Source organism: Camelus bactrianus, chromosome 2 (genome assembly GCF_048773025.1).
Source record: "Camelus bactrianus isolate YW-2024 breed Bactrian camel chromosome 2, ASM4877302v1, whole genome shotgun sequence".
Taxonomy (NCBI): Eukaryota; Metazoa; Chordata; class Mammalia; order Artiodactyla; family Camelidae; genus Camelus; species Camelus bactrianus.
This window is the reverse complement of record NC_133540.1, coordinates 86,815,614-86,837,703: the sequence shown is the minus strand read 5'-3', so window position 1 is coordinate 86,837,703 and position 22,090 is coordinate 86,815,614. Positions and strand designations below refer to the sequence as shown.

Below are 22,090 nucleotides of genomic sequence, written 5' to 3'. Positions count from 1 at the left end.
CTCAGAGAGACAGGTGGGGAAATTCAGTTGAATGCCATCAACTGGCGAAATGCAAATATTTTCTTAAGTACAACAGGAAGTACTCTTAAATAAAAAATTTTCCATCTTTCTCCTACCTTTTTTCCACAAAATACTGGGAAGTGGGGTGCTGATGTCACAAATACCTTAAAATACGGAAGCGGCTTTGGAACTGGTAGAGACTAGAAGAATTTTGAGGTTCATGTTAGACAAAGCCTAAACTGCCTTGAAGAGACTGTTGGTAGAAACATGGACATTAAAGGCAATTCTAGTAAGAAAAGAGGAAAGCTGTAGAGAAAGCTTCTATGGTCTTAGAGGAAATATGTATCATCGTTAGCAGAATGCTGTTAGGAGTATGGATGTTAAAGGAGGTTTTGGTGAGGTCTCAGATGGAAATATGGAACACGTTATTGGAAAGTGGAGGAAAGGTGATCCTTGTTATAAAGAACATCGCTGAATTGTGTTCTAGTGTTTTGTGGAAAGCAGGTTTGTGAGTGATGGACTATTTAGCTGAGGAAATTTCTAAGCAAAACATTAAAGGTGCAGCCTGGATTCTCCTTGCTGTTTATGGTAAAATGTGAGAGGAGAGAGATACACTGACGAAGGGATTGTCAAGCAAAAGGGAATCAGAACTTGAAGATTTAGAAAACTCTCAGCCTATCTCTATTGCAATAAATGACAAAGCATGTTCTGGTAAAACATCAAGGGTGTGGCTGGACAACCATTTGTGAAGAGGTTACTCGTGTGACACATGGACCCAATCAACCACCTGAGCAGAAGGTAGAATAGAGACACGGTTCCCAGGAGGGATCCAAGAGGACCTTCTTGCATAATGGCTTGGATCCCTGTGAACTACATGGGTCACTGACAAGGTTTTTAACAATTTTATACCAGCAGAAAACCTGCCAGCTTGAACTGAAGGGGACAGAGATGGGGTGAAATATACAATACCAATAAAATGAACCGTAAGCAACTGATTAAACTGGTCTGGTGAGTCTGACGATAATACAGTTGCTCGCATGGCCAAGAAGTCTATGTGACTGGAACTCTGGCTAATGAATAACATGAAGGGAAGGTGCCATCTGACAAATCTGCTTCTTTCCCATAGTGGCTGAGAAACAATCTCTCAACCTTGTGTTTACTACTTTTCAGAACAACAAAATCATTAACTTACAAGTGCTTCTGTTTTCTGTAACAGCTCCTGCTTTTCAGTCTGTAGTTTGGTGATCTCCACAGATTGGGAGTTTAACTGAGACTTTAATGTTGCCAGTTCCTAAGAAGCAAAAATAGTTGAGTTGTAACATTAAACAGCATTAATTTTATCAATGAAATGTCTATATATAGGAAGAAATAAAAAAAAATTATTTCCTTTCTTGGCCCTTCTCTCTAAAATCACAACTTCCATTTTTAAAATTTAAGTGAAAGAACTATTCTCAAACTTTGGGTTCAAGATGGAGAATTAAACATGTACATTTAACATTAAACATGGATACTTCTGTTTCCTTCTGAGATCCCAAGTGAAAAATCATACAGGGAGGGAGGAAGGGAAAAAGAAAGGAAGAAGGGAAGGAGGGAGGGTGGCAGGCAGGAGGAAGAACAGAAGGGCAGGCAGGAGGGAGAAACCCACAAGGACAAAGAATAAGAGAAAAGAGCAATAATTTGGGGAATTTCAGAAAGCAAATGTCAGTGGTAACTGACTCTGCACACCTGGGCGAGCTGAAACCTAAGCTGTCCTTTTAGAAAGTACACAGCTGCCTGTCCTCCAGTGCATGACTGTCAAAAGGCCTGCAAACTGGTCAAAACAGGGTCAAAATAGGGTTGGCTGAAAGTCTGCTTAGGAACAAGACAATCAGATTCCTGTCCCAATCTCACACATCTGGCAACTTTTCCTTTTCTGCTTGCCAAAGACTAGAGGTATATTATTTGGAAAGGGCAAAACAAGACATTTTTAGCCTAGAGGCCACCAAACATGGATGAAAGTAGTAATACTATAGTGAAGATGGGGGAATTAATTGAAAGTTTATGTATTATTAATGTTAAAATTTCCAAACTTCTTGCTCTCTCCCCTCAACACAAGTACAGGAAAATAAACAATTATAACAGTAATTCTGAACCAGGGGCACTCTCCCCCCATGAAATTTGGCAGTGTCTGCAGATACTGGGTAAGTAGCGAGATGCTGTCATATAAAAAGCTCTTTTATTCTCTTAAAACTTTCTATGTATGTGCTTTTTCTTTTGACTGTTTTTGCTTTTTCAGTTATCAAAATGAGTTATGTTAGGCATTGAAATTATGTACCATTTTGGTTTTCTTTTTATACAGTATTTTATTATACATGATAAAAAACAAGACTGTCATTGAAAATATATCGTTGGGAAACAGAGTAAAAATTTTTACTCGGGATTTACAAACTAAGGGTATATATTAATAACTTAATTTCCTTTAATTTTAATACAGTTCTAGACTTAGTAAAACCAAAATAGCATATTAATCTACCCCATAAGAACAAAATATTGTGGACACATCGGAAAGTTCTAAATTGTTAATGACGTATTATGATTACTTTTTTAAATGTTTGATTAGAATCTACTCTGGGGTACACAGACATTATCAGAAAAGACACTCTGTCTTCCCATGTCCAGTCACTCCGCTCAGATAAGCCCTGTCAGCGGGTGAGGACCAGCTAACTACAGGAGGGAGAAGGAAGTTAGTCCTAGGTTGGCCAGGCTGCTCACTCCTTCTTTGGCATTACTTAAAAAAAAAAAAAAAAAATTCCTTTTATAAGAAAGGAAGGAGGGGAGAATGGAAGGAAGAAAAAAGAAAGAAGGAAAGAAGAAAGAAAATTTGAAAAGAAAACAAAAAACAAAAACAACCCAACCTGTTTAGGGATAATATACTAATAAGCAAATCTTTTTTTTTTTTTTTTTTAACTGATGAGCAATCTCAAACTTTTCTAGGTTTTTTTCCCCAATTACCACACTACTTAATTCTACTTGTTATAGCTCCTTTCTCTCTTTTCTGGCTAAAAACAAACAGGTTTACAAATCTGAACAAACATTTAATTTTCTCACTGGATAGATAAAAGTAAATCTGTAAAATCTAGTTTTAAAGGAATTTATAAGTACTACAAATTAAACAAGTAGGAAAAAGCTTAATTTGCTTTTCTAGATGATACAAATTACTACAGCAGCAGAAATAGTTTACTTTGCTTTCTAGCTAGTCATCTAATTGATATATATACAAGTTTACTTTCAGTCTTTCCCTTTTCCAATTCTAAAAACCAAAATTTTCTGGATAGAATAATTTAAATGCCCAGTACATTTAACCAAGCAGTTATGTAAATTAGGCATAAGATTTTATATCTTCATATTTGTAGCTTATAAGTGTATTTAAAATTTCCTTGATAGTTTACTGATAATCTACAAATAATCTGGGTAAGATGCTGAGATCTGTTAAAAAGAACATCACTGAAAATAAAAACACAATAAAAAGCAAAATACCATTACTGTATAATTTAAACAGCTTCTGGATTTTCAAGTGGCTGTCTTCACTATCAAATTTTGCTTACACCTGACAAAGGAGTTCCAGATTAATGGAACTGCAGGGCTATTATGCTGCTGTAATTAAAACATCACAAAATAGAGCTCTGATCAAGCTGAAAAATGACCTGTTTTAATTCTGCGATTTGTTCAGACTCTCTCGCCGAATCTGTAGCTGAAGACTGTTCATTTGTGCCAGGTGATGGTTGGGAAGATTTCTACAAATAGTACAGAAATAAACTAAGAAATAAATTCAGTTTAAGTAGGAAAAAACCAGAACTGTACACATATAAGCTATGTCTGGGCTAAATGTTCACCCCAAAATTTGACATCTGCATTTTTTTTATACCCAACATAAAATTTCAACATAGCACACACTGTCTACAATTTTTCCATAGGTAATAAATTTATACTTATACCAAGTAATTTATTAAATCTAAGAACTTATCTGAGGTCATGTGATGAAAAACCATAAAAGCAGGTATTCTATTGAACAATTTCCATGTATTAAAAGAGCGTTATACAAAGTATCTCATTTAATTCTCACAGCAATGAAATAGATAGCACCACCAGCATTTTACAGATCAGGAAACAAGTTTAAAGAAGTTAACTAAATTGCTCAAATTCAATTAGCTAGGAAGCACTGAAGCTTTAGACAGTCTGACATCAGAGTTCATGTTCTAAAACCTTAATATGATACTTTAGTATAAGGGATCCAGAAAAATAAACAAGCAGGATAATGAGAATTACTCTTGACCTCTGGCTTAAAAATTTTAAATATTTACTTACCAAGTTTTCAATCAAAGAGTCCTTTTCAGCCAGCTGGCTTTGTAAAAGTTCCTGATTACTTTTTAATTCTTCTATCTCTTCTCGCAGTCTACCAATTTCTTCTGGCTGAATGCCATTCATCTGAGCCCCGTCACTGTGGGAACCTTGATGCTGATTTTCTTTTCCTATTAGACAGGCATAAAATTTGAAAAGCCAGCATGAAACTTAAGTTTTTCATTTTTTGAACTGAAGATTCAAGTATAAAATAAATAAATAATTTCCTTAATAATTACTTTGGCAGCACTTTTGTAAGTCCATTTCATCTTTGCAAAATAGTGTATTGGTAAAAATAATGAACTGATATTTTCAGGGTTTCTGGAAGGAAAAACCGCATAGTCTTAAGACTAAACTGAGTGGTTTACTGACCTAAGATTAAGAATTACAGTAGTTTTGATTCCAATTCTGACAATTAATATAAGAGAAAATAAAGTCCCTTTAAAAAAATCTTCACATAGGAATGTTTTTGAAGTTAAAAAAAGTATTTTTATTGAAGTATAGTCAGTTTACAACATTGTGTCAATTTCTAGTGTACAGCACAATACTTCAGTCATATAGGAAAGGAATAGCTTTCTATATGGACTAAAATAACTGACAAATTCTTGTTATGAAAAAGGAAGTAAAAAATATTTTCTTCTGAAAATTTTAGTCACCTTCATATAAATAAAATAAATTGTATTTCTAAGTGGCTAGCATTCTAATCACAAGCACTATAGAATAAGACTATTTACAACCACTGAGCACTGAAGTATAATTTTATATATATTATTTCATTTAATTCTCAAATGACGCAGGTGCTATTATCAGCTCCATTTTGCAGATGAGAAAATGGAAAGGTTAGACCTATCATGCTCAATTGGCTATACATTAGAATCACTGGGGAGCTTGTGCTAATCACTGATGCCTGGACCCAACCCCAACTAAGTAAGTCGGAACTTCAGTGGGGTCTCAGTATTGGTTTAAAAAAATAAAAACCTCAGGAGACCTTAATGTGTAGGTAGCTAAGACTGAGAATCAATGAATCAGACTGATTGCCAAGGAGCTTGGACTTCAAACTCTGATTTACATGTTACAGTGGTTAATGTTAAAAAGACTAGTCCACAAAAGTAATCTGTTTGACTTTGTCCAGCTCTTGGCGACATGACAGCTACACTTACCTAGCTGTATTTTAAGAAGATTATATTGATCCTTGTGTTGCTGAATCTGAGATACTTGCTGTGTGACTGCTGTCTGGAGCTGTTCGTTTTGACATTTTAACGTAGAAATCTGCTGCTTTAATTCCTCAAGTTGCAGATCCTGTGAAACAAAACATAACTCAATAAATTCATACTAATTAACATTAAGAAGATGAACAAGTTAAAAATTAGAGATTATTTTCCAAATACATTTCCAAAATCACTCAATAATTAAGCAGTAACACATTACTATAAGTAATGGTTATAATGTGTTACTGCTTGGTTACTGCTTGGTTATAATGTGTTACTGCTTGTACTAATGTGTTACTGCTTGGTTAATTGACCAAGGTCAATTAACAGGCAGCAAAACTGTAAGAGTTCAAGGCCTCGTTATACGGCACAGTCTACACTCTCATGGCAATTACTGGTTTCACTGCAGAGGGAGGTCAATTTTAAAAACTCCATTTTATGGTCCATCAAACTGTTTAAGAAATTTATACCAAATTACTTAAGAAACTTAGTATATGTATGTTTACATACATACCTGTATCTTTTAACATTAAAATATAATCATAAAACATTTAGAAGACTGAATAGAAGAGCTTTCATCTCTTACCACCCTAATGTAACTAGTTGGAATTTGATCTATTTCTTTATTTTCTTCTAATTTTCTTCCACTCCAAGTTTTTAATCAGTCCACATATCATTTTGCAACTTTTAATTTGCTTACTATTCAATCATAATTTCCCCGTATTAATCAGGAGATGCAATATAATTTATGTTCAAAAGTAATACTGAGGCTGCTCTCCATTTTTATAAATGATAAGTATCATTACAGTAAATTTCTTAGTCCATGTAACTGTTTTCCTGAATTTTGGAGAATTTCCTTAGGATGGATCCTCAAAGGTCATTCTAAGTCTACGGAAACATTTTATAGCTCTTGATGCTTATTGCCTATTACTAAATGTCACTCTAAATGGTGAGAATATTTAAAATTAACATTTCTAAAGAAAAGCCATTATAGTAATTGTGTCACATCACTCTTTTCTTCTTCCAAATCAGCCATATTTATCAGCTCCAAGTGTAGACTATACCGTTACATTCCAAGTATTTATTTCCCATTGCTCTAAAGATACTACATTTTACCATCTGGAAATGACTCCATATTTGTACTCAGACAGTTGAAAAATCCCAATAACCACATGTAGTGTAATGATTCAAATTTGGATCATTCAGAGATGATTCTAAGTTACTAACTGCTTATAAACTGAAAATCTCACACTGAATGCTAAATATATCACGAGTATATTTTTATTCTTTCTTAGAATTTCAATCTCAACAATGTAGATTGTGGGGAAGAAAAGAACACATAGGTAGCTCTCATTTAGAGGGCTCTACCCGAATGCTCTTACTTGCCACACCTGTCTCAAGCTGTGCACAATCGGCAGAGGGTGGAGGGGGTACAGGGAAGGAGTAGCAACCTGCCCCTCATGGAATGCCACCTAGGTGTTGTTTTCATGACACTGGAATTTTAATGCCAATAATCTCATTTTATAGAAAATACTGCAGCACTTTCTAGGATTTCATTCCAATAAAGGTATATATCACAACGAAGAATTAAATGAGAGAAGAAAACCAAGAAACACATTTTGAAGGAATGTAATAGAAGATTTAAGGTGCTCAATACAATGCAAGTGTGGGGTTCACTGTACCCTGAAAGAAAATGTCAATTCATGACTTTGAAAATATTGTTTCAACTCATCATTATCCACTCTGATACATCAGCTCCCTCTCATTCTATCTAATTTAGTATCACCTATTCAGTTGTGCAAGGCAGAGACCTAAGGATCATGTTTGACTCTGTTCTCTTATACCCACATTCAGTCACTACCAAGTCCTGTTAAGTTTTATTTTCTTTGGTTTCCACATTTCTTGGGACTATCCCCTCTACACTACAAAGTATTGAGACAGGAAGGAAGGGAGCAGGGCACAACCACTGAAGGAATGACACAGCCATTGAGGACAGGACAAACTAGTTACAAGCAAGATGGTGGAAGAGTCGACCTCCAGTAGACCTTGAGCCTTATGGTACACCCACAGGTACCATGACAGTTCCTAGGCTGACCTTAAATGGTCAAAAAGTGGGTAGGGGGCCCAATTCCTGGAAATCCCCACTCCTTCCCCTAAATAGTTAGAATAATTCTCCTACTCATTAGCATATGAAATTACTGAGCCCATAAAAATTAACAGCTCTGCACCTCGTGGTTGGTCTCTCTCTTCCCTTCTGAGACAGCCCACACGGTCTATGGAGTGTGTGTCTATTTTTACTTTAAACTAAACCCCCCCACACCTCCCAGGGTCTCTCTGCCTCTTGCCTTTTGAGATGGCCCACATTCTGCCTATGGAGTATGTGTCTCCTAAGTTGCTTTCTTTTCTGAGTGAGATGAACCTCAGTCTGTCTATGGAGTGTGTATCTCTCTAAATAAACTTGCTTTCACTTTACTATGCCTTGCTCTTGAATTCTTTCCTGCTTAAGGCAAGAATCTATTCTCCAGCAACAGTATGAGCAGTAACACACATGCATTTGAATTCTGTTCCACCGATCACTAAGAAACCTTGGACAAGTTTAAATTCTCTAAGTCTCAGATTCTTCATTTATTCCTCATTATTTATCAACTACTTTGCAGGAATGCTGTGAAAATCAAATGAGATAGAGTTTAAATATGCTTAGTGAGCACCTAACACAGTAAACAAAAAACGATAGTCATTATCATCATCAACCAATTCCCCAATTTCTTCCCCTAGCACACCACTACCACCTCTTTCTTGGGCTCCTTCCCTCTAGCCTTGCCTCTCAAATTTCTCCCTTATACAGCTAACAGGTGTTCTTTGAACAAGCCAGTAACACCTCCATTCCCTAGCTCTCCTTCTGCCTAGCTTACTCACAGTTATCCTTTCAGGACTCCTGTCTTCTCCAGGCTCCTGCTTCCACCTAGCTAAATTAGGTGCCTCTCGGTGCTGCCATATATCTGTGATTATCACTAGACTTAAGATGTTATAATATGTGTGGCACAAAAATCTATAGGCTTCTCACCCCATGAGACTGTAATGTGGGAATGTCTGATACATGTCTTATCCACAACATCTCACACAATGCTTAGCACATATTAAGCTCTCAGTTTGTTGAAAACTCAGAAGCATTTGAATTATTTGGGAAAATGATGAGTTCTTACTCTCTGTATCCTCTTGTATTTGGAAATACCAGAAGAAATTCTTCCCTAAAGTAGAAAAGTATCTATACTTTTAGTATGACAGAGACTGAATATGACTTATCAGTACGTACTTGCTCTTGAATCATATTTTTGTAGTGAGTCACAATACTGTCAAACTGTTCTAATGTTTTCTTCACCTCTTCTTCTTTTTTATCTTCTTCACTGGACTTATAAATAGCCTTAGTTATCACACCTGTAAAAGAAGGCTCATTTAAGATACTATATTATTATTAAGACTTAATCAGTAAAAACATATGGCCTAACTGCATGACAGATAAGAAATCATCTTTCCAATCTTACTGAATGCCAGAAGTCCTTAAATGGGCTACAGAACAAGAGTTAGGAAAAAACACTTTTAGGCTTACTGTATAGTCTGCATTTGCCCAGAATATACATATATAATATAATCATTGGTACTTTTTAATGAATATCAAGATAAACTTTGATGTCTTACCTTCAAGTTCTTTTACTAGCTTCGTAAACTCATGATCAAATATCATGTATTCTGGACTAGGGAAGTTTGGCTGAGGTTTCTGAGATGCTCTGGAATACAACTCATGTTTGCTAATAAATCCTAGTTTCTCTATGAAATTCTCTTTGCCAATCCTCTTCTCTATTAGTTGTTTTAGTTTATCTCTACAGAGATAAGCATATTGAGATGCTTTAAAAAAAGTCATAACAAAACATAAAAGCTTGGTCTACATTATACTTTGGCAGAAAAAATTTATCATTATCTCTTGATGACATTAGCAAGTCATTTTACCCTGGCATTTCCCCCTTACTTACTTCATATAGCTCTCAAGTGAGTTATCATTGAAGTAAATTGAAATGCCCAACAGAAGAGCACATAAGCCTTGGACCAACTGTTCTTCTTCTCCAAGATTTTCTGCAATTTGCCCTGTAAGCTGAAATCTTTGTTAAGAAAACTAATGGTTCATAGTATCTATAGTACTTTGTTTTACAATTTGAATTTGACATGTATTTCATGTAAGAGTTTCTAATAGAAAGTCTATACATAATCTAAGAAAGCAAAAAAATGGTATACACACACACACACAAACACAAATAGAGCTTAAGTAAGCATCATTATCACCTTAACAGTTTAAAAAGTTGCAACATAGATAAAGAGAATTCAAGTATTTGGGGGCATGGAGCTACCTCTAATTGAGAGGGAGAAATAGTAAAGACAAAAGAGAAATACTTGCATGTATCTTATTAAAACATAAAGGATACAAATGGTACATTGGCTGAATTGTGGAGAAAATGCGTTACTGCAATGGGGCAGTTGCTTAGCCAGGTACAAAGTAACATTAGTAATCCAACTCTTGTCTGTATTTTGCTTCCCTGTAATAAAAAAGTTGGCAGCAATCTCATTTCATTTTTTCAAATTTAAAGTTGCCCTAAGATCCCTTCCCATCAGCATAAAAAGATGTTTAATACCCTATAAAAGGTGTGTCAGGAATTTGGATTTTAAAAATTGAACAAGAGAATGTGTTCTTGTGTCCTCTACTGGCTGCACTTGCCAAAATAGCAGAAATTAGACTAGATCCATGTTCATAAGCATATACTGGGTTATCTAAAATACTATTAGTGGAAAAACCTGATCTGCTAAGGAAGAAGTGTATGATGTGGATGCTTAAAAAAATTTATCAATCCTAAAACACTTTACAATAACACAAATTTGCTAGCAAATTTATGATGTTTCAATCAGAATTTTAAAAACAAGTTTCTGATAAAGGGACAAATTCTACCTCCTTCAAAAAACATCAAGAAAAATACACAGAAATAATCTCCTGAATTATTTAGTCAAATTACATTAGAGAATGTATTTATCTAACAAGAAAATAAACCATGTTACAAACTGACCTGTAACATGCCAGATAATGAGAAATCATAAACATAATGAAGGAGAAAAAGATTTAAATTAGCTAAGTGCCTCAAACCACTAAACATATTGCTGCCAAGTATACTTAAACAGTATCGAAAACCAGCATATTCATCAAAATTACAGGTCCCTGAATTTTAATACTACACATTTATATCTCTTATGTGAGATATTCTCTTAGCTCACAATATTGTCACTGTCCATATATTATATGACCTATATTTTTGTTTAAGAAAAACAATACTTGCTTGAAATAAAGTAATAGGAATTAGCATAGTAATGCATCACTTTAGGAGTAATTTCATAAAATATACAAAATACAATTATTCAAAAATCTAGACAAGGAATGGATTTAAGGTAACCATTATTGTATTCTGAAATACTTGTGACACAGCCAGATTGTTCTAATTTCATGAACCTTGCTTGATGTCAATCTTGCCCTTTCTATAATCTTTTTTCAAGTACATTTAATATTTAACTAAACAAATTCAAATTAGGCCTCTTCAAATGATTTACCAAGCAAGCATTAATTAGCATGGATTTAGTTTTTACACGAGGCATTATTTTTACTTCTTCTTTGTCTTTATGTCATTACATATGTCTATAACATATCTTCATGTTACCCAAATAAATTGAAAAATTAAAAAAATCTAGTTATTCTCAACTGACTGCATGACATAAAGAACTTACAATTAATTACTCAATTTATAAATGTAAATGTTTTGTTGATTTCTCCTGGTTATATATAAAAAGTTGACTATTGGAATATCATTGGCAAGTACCAAATATACCAACATTGTATATACAAGGACATCCTATCAAATCACTGGTTGATGTCTGAGTAAACAAAAATGGAATTAGATTCAGTTTTGAAAAGTATGTCCTTTGGGGTCAAACTGAAGGTTAAGAAGGGCAAAGTCAAACAAAACTAGTTAGAACCAGTTAGGTGATAGAATGGAATACCCTGTTTACTATAGCAATAAAAAAAGATACAGTACTCAGGAACAAGTTTAATCAAAATGGTACAAGGAAAATTTAAAAACACTTCTAAAGAGCACAAAAGTTCACACAAATCAACAGAAAGACACATGTTCCTAGAAAAACTCAAGATCATGAAGATATTAATTCCACACTAATTTGTAAAATTAATGTGATTCACATAAAAATACCGATAGGTTTTTTTTTTTCCTGGAACTAAACCACCTGGTTCTCAAGTTCATATGGAAAAATAAACAAGCAAGAACAGCTAGGGAAACTGTAAAAAAAAAAAAAAAAAAAGTAAGAGAGCAATGAAGTGATACCATCTCATGAATAGACAGAAATCAAGGGATAGAACAGAAAGTCCAGAAATGATCCAGATACAAATGGAAATTTAGTATATGAAAAAGATAGCATATAATCATTAGTGGGTTAGAGATAGACTTTAAAAATGTTCAGACAACTAGATAGTTTAAAAGATCAGAGGACATCACACAACTTAGAGGAAAAATGGAACAAAAATTTAAATGCAAAAAAATGAAACCAGAAGTATGAGATGAAAATATTGGCAAATTCCTTAAAATCCTGAACTAGGGAAGGCCTAAGTATGACTTAAAATTGTAGAAGCAATAAAAGTAAAGTCTAATACAAAAACAAAAACAAAAACAAGAAAAAAAAAGAAAAAGAAAAACCCAAAACAAAACACCAAGATCAAATTAGGAAAAATAAATTTTTGAGTTATCAAAGACAAGGGTTAAGTTCCTCAATATGAATTTCTATAAACAAGAAATGATTAACAACCCAACAGAAAAATGGGCAGAAGATATCATATAAGAAAGGAGAGCTCAGGGAAAAATTTCCAATGATGTAAGAACATATAGAAAGTCATTTAGCCTTTCAGGAAGAAAAATGTAAATTAAAACTCACTGAGATAACACTTTTCATCTATCAACAGATTGGCAAAAATACAAGTCTGACAACAGGCTGCTGTTGAGGCTGTGGGGAAACAGAAACCCAGTGGACTGTAATCCTTTTGCATTTCCCTTTGCAACTTTAAGTGCAAAATGGTATTAAGTGAAAAACAAAAACAAAAACAAAAACCAACCAAAGTGCAGAACAGAGAATATACATTAAAAATACTTCAAGATGTAGAAGAAACAAATAATTGGGGGACTAGGGCAGGGCAGGGCCAAGACTTCTATCATTTTGATTTCTAAACCACATACTACTCATTTCAAATTTAAAAGACTGAAGTTTTAATTCTAAGAGTGGCAGTATGGTGTCAGTGAAAATGACATTTGCTTGGGAATCTTCTGTCTTAACCTTGTACAAGTTCAATATGCTATGTGGGTCCCAATTTCTAGGAAACAGAGGTTGTTGGATTAAATGACTTCAAAGAGGTTAAGAGGACAGGCTCTGAAGCCAGGACACCAGGTTTATATATGGTTCTAAAACTCAATAGCCATGAAACCTCAGGTAACTTCTCTTCCTCAACCTTAACTAGGGACAATAGTTAGCACCTATCTCAAGGATTCAATGGGTTAAGACATGCAAAGAACTTAAAGAACAGAGCATGATACATAGTGAGTGCTCTACAAAGGTTATAAACTATCATCATCCTTTCTAGCTCTGCATGGTTCTGTGACTCTCTACCTACTAGCATATTAAAGGCAGAACTAATGCCCTAAATTTAAAATAGATGGCAGAAGTTTGAACTGGAAAAAGAAAAAATATATATATATATAATTGCAATGGTAATATTTTTTTTAAACCTCAGTGAAATGCAGGCTGCCCTTGTTTTGTTGTGTTCACAGAAATCCATACATACTGGAAACACACAAAGTGGAGACTCTGTAATAATGCTCTTTTAAGCATTATTATTCTAATGTTTATAAAGCCATGATTTATAATTTAGAAAAAATGGGAAATAATTAAATGTCCAAAAATAGGAAGATGGTTAATCGATTTATGGTATATCTATTTGGTGAAATATTATGCAACCTTATAAAGTGAAATTGATTTAGTGTTTAAAAACAAGGAAAATACTTTAAAGAAAAAATGCACAATACAAAATGGTATCTAATGTGTGATCATTGCTATGTAAATAAACAGTACATAAGAAAAAAAAAGACTGAAATTTTATCAGTAGTTATCTTTGGGTAGTAGAATGAGGGACAATATTCTCTTTCTACTTTCTATTTTTTGAAATTTTCCAAAATGAAAAGAAAAATAAACTATTAAAGAGTGCAAAAATATTGTAGTATTTGTCCAGTGTACTATCATAAAATGTTGAGAATAAAATAAATCCAAACAAAATCCTGATCAAGCTGTTCTATCCCTCCAAAAAATAAAATCAGAAATTGGGCAATAAAAACTATCAAAATATTTTATTTCAATGCTGTCTGATTTTCTGATGAATTCCTTACAAGATAAACACCTAGAACAGCTAAAAGAAAGCCACACTTCACTTTCTGACTAAAACTATTTATATATTTCTTTGTATTTTTTTTTTTACAGGTTTAAGTTAAGAAAGAGCACCTATCTCCTCCTAACCCTCTAGAGCTTGTGAACCACTGACGAGATTTGGAAAAACAAATGAACACCGAAATTTAATTTCAGAGCATTCTGGGGGTTTAATTACTAGAAACCACAGACTTTGTAGGATGGAAGGAACCACAAACCAAATAACTGAAACTGAATCATCTTATCTTTAATGTAAGTTATTATGTTGCCCTATTATATTTTCTAAATAAAAATCTCTCTTATTCCTACTTTGTGGATTTCAAGTTAAGTATTTTTACATTGCTCATTTAAAAAATATGAAAAGCTAACATTTTAAACTTCTGGTGTTTAAGTTGTAAAATGAGGTTCTAGAGTATTATGATCAGATTAATTTTCTAGTGGTGGTCTCTGGGGACAGAGAATTAATAGGAAAGGAGCATAGTGGAACATTTTGGGATTATGAATACCATGTTCTCTATCTTGTTTTGGGTGGTGGTTACAGAGATATATTCAATCACCAAAAATCATCAGATTGAACACTCAAGTTCTGTGCTTATTACTATACATAAATTATACCCACCCAAATTTCCCTTTTAAATGCCTGACATGTATACTTCTATAATACCTAATATCAAAATTCTACAGGCTAAAGCTGCCAAATACGTCTGTGTATGAGTAATTAACATGTATTAAATCATGATCATACACAGATACAATCCCTAATGGGACCTCAGTCATACTTCCCACATTGCATGACTGACACAGGCCCAAATATGGATATTAAGGTACATGCTGTTTTTGCCAAATACTCCACAAAACAAATCAAAACCAAACACAAATCACACTCTATCCCCACATGCATGAAAAACTAATCCCCAGTGGTAGTGTAGCATATGGGTTATATCCAGAATAACCCAGAATATTTAATTTAAACTCTTTCAAATTAGAAAATTATAATTACAATTATACATTTTCAATAATCTAATATAAAAGACATCACATTCTTGCATATAGTGATTAACTAAAGACAAAATTCTTAATCCTAAATTTTAGTACCTTTGAAATGGTTTCACTGGAAACAAATAAGCAAGCTTGGGTGAAAAAACAAACACACACACAAAAAGATCAAAGAACCAAAACCACAGAATTTCAGAAAGTGCGAGCACCCCCAGAAGCAGCACAAGTACAGCTTCAGATTCTCACTCCCACAGTCCTTAGTCACACCACTAGGAAACCCCGCAGAGAAAAACTGGAGAGTCACTTACGATAGGTATTAACCTGCTGACACGTAGGAGTGTGAGTAGAATACAACTTCAACAAGCAGTTAAAAAAAACCAATCAGCAAAACCCAAGACAAAGAAAAAGCCTTGCTGTAGGAGGAAAATGCCTAAGCTCAAACAAGTGATACATACCCGTCGGTCGATCTTATCACCCTGCAAATTATACATTAAAAATTATTCATAAATGTTACTGCTTTAGAAAAAAATATTTAAGTCCAGAAAAATCCCTCAAATACAATCTCTCTAGAAACCCAAGCCAATAATTTTGAGACAGGATAGTTCTAGTCTTTTGCTATACAACAATGTACATACATTTTAGAGGAGAAAGGATAATTTTATAGCACTGTGATTACTTAGAGTGGGAATATATCACTATTTTGAGGACTTCTCATTATGCATCAATTGTAATTGCAATGTTACAGCAAAGTGTGTGGTGATGGTGGTCGGACACTTAATTACTGTTTGGCTTAAGAAAAGTTGTTTTCAACACACAGCAACATGAGAAAGACAAGTATTAAATAAGAAAGGATACGAATATTTTGGGGTAGTTTTAAAAAATCACTCAGAGACAAATGATAAATGTAAAATAGGCTTTTAATCAAAGTAAATTAACCCTAAGCAACAAAGGAAGTGTTCAACTCCCTTCTCACTACAGTTAACTTTTAAGCCTTCATTTATAACTTCCTATGGACGGCACGGATGTTTCTTTAAAAGTTCACAATAAAATGGTTCAATGAGTGTGGCAAAATAAAAATTAAGAAGGACTCCGCATATTATTACAGGGAAGGGACAGGATAGTATCAGTGGATAGAGCAATTTTACACTTAGGTAAGTCTGAAAATGACTGAATGTTGATGACTTCATAGTTTTGCTAAAGTATGAACTTAGACTGTTTAACAGCAAGGCTGGCAAATGAGGGCAAATCATCTAATGACAGTAAGGGATATTCCTAAATGCCTTTGCATCCACATTTCAATGAAGTTTCACTGTTTTCATTAGGATTCTAAAGGAATGCAAACATTTTTACTTATGTTTATCTACATCTTACTAGGTAAATTATATGCCCTGGGGTTTGGAGGATCTGAGAGCTAACAAACATCAAGAGCATACTGTGTAACTATACAAGCAATGGACTGGCATTCTGTTTTTGTTTTCTGAAAGGAAGATCAATTGCTCTGGGAAGAGAAAGAGGAGGTACACAGCTATGAACCAGTCTATTCTATTCCCTCTCATAAACTGACCTGAATTCAGCTACTGAGCAGAGGGAGAAAACGACATGCAAAATAAGTGTGGGTGATATAAAAAGAAACCAAATCCAAAAAAACCACCTTTCTGCCCAGAACATGTGTTTTCTTCATGATGCAGATGGACCTTACTCACTATTTCGCAAAACCATTCTTATAAGGGTATTTATTGCTTTCTCTCCCCAAAACTGTTTCTGGTGACAGTGAGCTAATGAGCAGTCCTTGCCTCTTTTTTCACCTGCATCTACAACAGACATCCTTAAATTTTTGTATCATTGACATCAAAAAGGCTACTTTACCTGTGAAAGGATGTTGGTGCACTGTTGCAATAAAGAAACTGGAGGGTTGCCGATACTTGTGGCAAGTTGAACCCTGAGCAACTGTTCTTTCTGGGTAGCATTTTCTTGCAAAGCGTGGGCAAGGGCCACAGCAGCACACCAGTTTGAAAGTGAATCAGTAGAAAATAAACCTCCGCATAACAACTGACCAGCTGAGACTGAATTACCTGTTGCTACAAAGATGGCAGACAAATGATAATAATGTAAAAATTAATTCTGTTGTTTCCTACTCACACAAAAATTGTATGAAATACTCTTTAAAAATGTGTTAATTAGTAGTATTAAATAACACTTTCAAAAGTCTGTTTTTCAAAACAAACTGAAAGATGACAAAAAAGTACCTTGGAAAAAAAGTAGCACAATAAAAAAATATAAGGACACTTAAAGAATTGAATTGATGGTGGTAATAGTCCAGAAAATTATTACCTTAACTAAAAACATTTCTAAAGCAAATTCAAGGAAACACCATATTTAAAATATTCTACTACATTCTAATATTCTATATTTAAATTAATCTACTACACATTTATGGTATACTGTGCTATTAAAAGCTTAAAAGACGATTACTTACTTTTTAAAACAGAAATTAGAATTAAATTATTTACCATCAATGGTGGAAGGTAGAAGCGTTGCCACAATTTCCCCTTGTCCTTTCTGGTTTTTATATAAGAAACACTGGAAACAATAGAGAACAGCACAGCGCAATACGAATGGCTGCCTTTCATTAACCATGGACATGAGAAGCACTACAATGGCTGGTCTGTTGCATGTAAAAAGAACAAAGAGAAACACTGCAATCCAGGTATACAAATCAAGAATTAGTCATTTTGTTGACTTTTGGTCATGGCCATAACAACAGCAAGTAAACTATTTTCATTTCCATGTCACAGAAAAGAAAACTGCAGCTGCGAGAAATGAAGTGATTTGTTTGCGTAAGGCACACAGCTAGCAAGTGATACCTCAGCCCAAATACGTCAGTTCCAAAAGACTGCAAATTCTTAAAATACCAACATATTTATCTTGTCAGATATTTTCTACTTTCAAAACACACGACTGAACTCCTTAAAAGAATAAGATGTGTATATGAGATATACTAAAAACCCCAAATAAGTTTTTACTTCCTCTGTGGTGTCTCAGTATTTCCCTTTTCCTACCTCGGTGGGTTTGAAGGTGCATTTACAGATGCAAAGTAGTCTTGGTTTACTTGGCAGCCTCGAATAACTTCTGATACAGTATTAATGGTCTGTAATGGGAGGGGGTGGGGTAGAAAATTTAGAGAAAGTCAGTCAAAGGAAAAAAAACCTGTTTTCAAAAGAAGAAAATGTTATATTCTTCTGCTTTTTCCTTTAAAATGCCCAAACTTAGACATCATATAAAATCAGTGACAGTATTATACCCTTGTAACATTTTCTTGAGGTAACATTTCAAAACATTAAGCATAGGCCTCCAAACATGAAGTGTAAAAAGAACACTTGACCATATGCATTTAAAATCTCAAAAACCCAAAATTAATATCCTCTAAGAGACAGAATCTATTTTTACAAAAGAAGAAAAAGATGCTTAAAAATAAAATCAGAGAACAAATTTAAAATGTAATAAATTAAAAATTCAATTTAAGGATGAAGTTGGAAAAAATCTCTAAAAAAAAAAAATAATAAAAAGACAAACTGGGTCCAGAAACTCCAATAATCTAATAATAGACTTGCAAAAACGGAACAGAAAAGAAGAAATTGTCAAGGAACACATAAAACATCCTTAGAACTGAAGCACATATGTCTCTGGCTTGACAGGGCCCAGTGAGTGCCAGAAATTATTAGGGGTGTGGGTGGGGTCTGTAGTACAGCCTATCATCAGGAAATTTCAGAAAATTAGAAACAAAGAAAGGATCCCAAAAGATTCTAGAGAAAAAGCAGGTTACATAAAACGGATTAAGATTCAAAATGGCTTCAGATTTCTTAACATTAACACTGGAATAATGTTCTGAAAGTTGAGCATTAATGATTTCCAATTCTGAATTCCATATCTAACTAAACATTAGTTAATTCTGAAGGTGAAGGAATGACATGAAAGAACTAAAAACAAATTATCTTGCCATTTACCCCTTTTCAGGAAGGCTACGTAAAATAAAATCTGAACCCAAGGGTGGGAGAAAAAGACAGAGAATCCAGATAACCAAGGAGAGAGAGGTAAAAGGATCCTAGGAGGATGGCAAAGGAAAGTTCAGGGTAAGAGCTGTGTGGCAGAAGTACAGAATAACCAGCCAATATTGGAGCAGGAGGATGAGGGCTTCCAGAAGAAGGTCTGGGAGGGGGAACAATGTGTTAAGCATGAGATAGTATGAATACGCATAGATACACAGAAAATCAGTAAAATGAAAAAAGAATACTTCTATAACTCAGGAAAGAAAAAGTGATATAAAAAAAGATTTAAGGCTCTGTTTGGCTTAGCAGGAAACAGTATTTATATAGTCATAAAACTATAAACCCTGATTATTGATTTAAATGTAAATTACTGGGTTGACAGGAGGAAGTAAAGTGGGAGGGTTATACGGGGGAGGGGAAATGGGACTTAAGGTAGGGAGGAGGGAGTCTGAAGACAGCCATTCTCATAACAAAACTTTTATTAACTGTGCTTTTAATGTGCATGTGTTAATTTGAGAAAAAAAATTTAAAGAAACCTTTTGTTTCTTCAAACTAACTTCTTTTTCTTAATAGGTAGGAAACAGAAAATGCCATACATCAAGGAAAAAGAATTTATTATTCTACAAATAATTAACACTCAAGTCTTACTTGATCAAGTCATCCTGTTCTCAAAATTAAAAATGTAAATTATACTGCACACGCCTGTTGAATACAATAAAATTAGTAAGAAACCTTCTAAGCTTTAACATTATTTATCTACTATTAAACTTGAGGAACCAATACACCTTTTGGAATTGATACTGTCATCATTATGCTAATTATACTTTAGTAGGATCAGTAAGGAATTTAACATACAAGAATGGTTAAGTTACTGTTTTTCCTTCAGCTGATATCTAATTCTTCCTAGGCCTCCTGATTTCACCTTCACAGAGTAGCCTCTGCCTTCATTTGGTTTACCTCAGTCAGGATATCAGCAGGAACGCCAGTGGCCATGAGGATAGTGCAGAGCTGCTGTAGTAAGCCACACTGGAACATAGCTTTCTGGCAGCTACTGGTAGCACCAGGAGGGTTGTTGGGAGATACCAGTACACGAACAAGCTGCGAGAGAAACAGAACACAAAATCTGTCTTTTAAAGATCTGGAAAGTCTCAAGACAAACTTGATCTATATGGGCAGAAGATCTATGTGGAGGATTCCCTCATCATTCAGCCAGATCTAGGAGCTGTTTCCTTCATTCTCTCCTGGCCATAGTTCTGTTCCTGTACATACCACATTATGCTATTTGCTTATCTCCTTCAGGATTGTGAACTCCCACAGTAGAAACTTCCTCAGTTATTTTTGTACCCCAAAAACCAAGCAGGGTACTTGTAACACAGTCCATAATCAACAAATGAATGAATGAATGAATGAATGAAGTAACAGGGTGGTAGATTTCTTATGGAAGTAAGGATGAACGACCTAATCACAGAGCAGGACTGAAAACAGAATGGCCTGAGGTGTGATAAAACTTCCCCTAAACTGGAAATATTTAAAGAGAGGCTAAAAAGAACTGGAGACATGGTAGGCAAGAGGTTGGCCTTGTTGACAGTTGTTGAATGCTAATTCAATCTCTAAGATGCTATGAGAAGTTTGACCCTAAACATAAAATTTCAGAGATGTGAAAAATGTCATTCCAAACAAGTGTTCAGCAGAGTTACATCTTCAGAATAATTTTACATACACATTATCTTACATTTTAAAACTAGTTTATATGTATATGCATGTACAAAACCTTGTATATCAAGATCAAATGGTCTATTTATTACACATTAGCACATTAATGAAAAGTGCTATATAAATGTTACCCATTATTTTATAGTAACTATGCAGGGGTAATCAACACTATAAGAGAAGACTAAAGAGGAGATACAAGAGAGACTGAAACAATTTTATTACTGTAGCTGGTGCATATTATAGATAATGACTTCACCAAGTAGGGGACTTTTTTTGTTGGAGAGAAAAAACATAAAAAATAAAATTCAGGCAAGAAAAGTGCTATTTTTATTGTTGGTGAATAAAAAGGTGACCAGTAATAACCACAATTTGTGAAAAATTCAATTAGTAGTTAAATCAGTGAATTATGAAGGATTAGAATAGTTAATGTTTCCACATCTGGCTTAACAGACATTCTCAAAGAGACCTGACTAATAACTGGTATCACAGGAGAGAGGCTTTAGGACTACACATTAGTTCCTGTTCTTGGATCTTCCTAGTTAGACTTCTGTGGCTTTTGGGGTTTTTTTTGTTTGTTTTTAAAATTTATTACCCTCCTATTCCTACTTTTTAAAAAATACAGGCATACTTCAGAGATAATGAGGGTTCTCTTCCAGACCACAATTAAGCAAGTATCGCAATAAAGCAAGTTCACATGAACCTTCTGGTTTTCCAGTGTAAATAAAAGTTATGTTTACACTATGCTGTAGTCTATTATGTGTGTCTAAAAAACAATGGATATACCTTAGTTAAAAAATATTGCTAAAAAAAGGCTGACCATCATCTGAGCTTTCAGTGAGTCACAATCTTTTCAATGGTGGAGTCTTCGCTGATAGCTGCTGACCAATGAGGGTGGGGGTTGCTGAAGGTTGACATGGCTGTGGCAACTTCTTAAAATAAAACAATAATAAAATTTACTGCATTAGTTTTCTTTTTTTTTTTTTCATGATTTCTCTGTAGCATGCTATGCTGCTTGATAGCATTTTCCCACAGCAGAACTTCTTTCAAAATTGGTATCAATCCTCTCAAATTCTGGCAGTGCTTTATCAACTAAGTTTTTGCAATATCCTTTGTTGCCATTTCAACAGTCTTCACAGCATCTTCACCAGGAGTTGATTCCATGTGAAGAAAGCACTTTCTCTG

At 34.3% G+C, this 22,090-nt stretch overlaps 1 protein-coding gene across 2 annotated transcripts in view; it reads right to left on the bottom strand.

The window, feature by feature from the left end:
- USO1 (USO1 vesicle transport factor) overlaps positions 1-22,090 on the bottom strand; it is a 67,141-nt gene that overhangs the window by 3,325 nt on the left and 41,726 nt on the right. Inside the window, exons 10-22 of one of the 2 annotated variants that reach the window (XM_010969318.3) lie at positions 20,153-20,293; positions 18,209-18,297; positions 17,660-17,814; positions 17,016-17,227; positions 15,605-15,625; positions 10,061-10,171; positions 9,614-9,732; positions 9,282-9,463; positions 8,899-9,020; positions 5,538-5,676; positions 4,345-4,508; positions 3,684-3,773; positions 1,193-1,291 (exon numbers count right to left, since the gene is read on the bottom strand). In XM_010969318.3, the coding sequence (XP_010967620.2) occupies positions 1,193-1,291; positions 3,684-3,773; positions 4,345-4,508; positions 5,538-5,676; positions 8,899-9,020; positions 9,282-9,463; positions 9,614-9,732; positions 10,061-10,171; positions 15,605-15,625; positions 17,016-17,227; positions 17,660-17,814; positions 18,209-18,297; positions 20,153-20,293 (1,644 nt within the window). The remainder of the gene's footprint in view (positions 1-1,192; positions 1,292-3,683; positions 3,774-4,344; positions 4,509-5,537; positions 5,677-8,898; positions 9,021-9,281; positions 9,464-9,613; positions 9,733-10,060; positions 10,172-15,604; positions 15,626-17,015; positions 17,228-17,659; positions 17,815-18,208; positions 18,298-20,152; positions 20,294-22,090) is intronic. The other variant, XM_010969319.3, reaches the window with a different exon arrangement.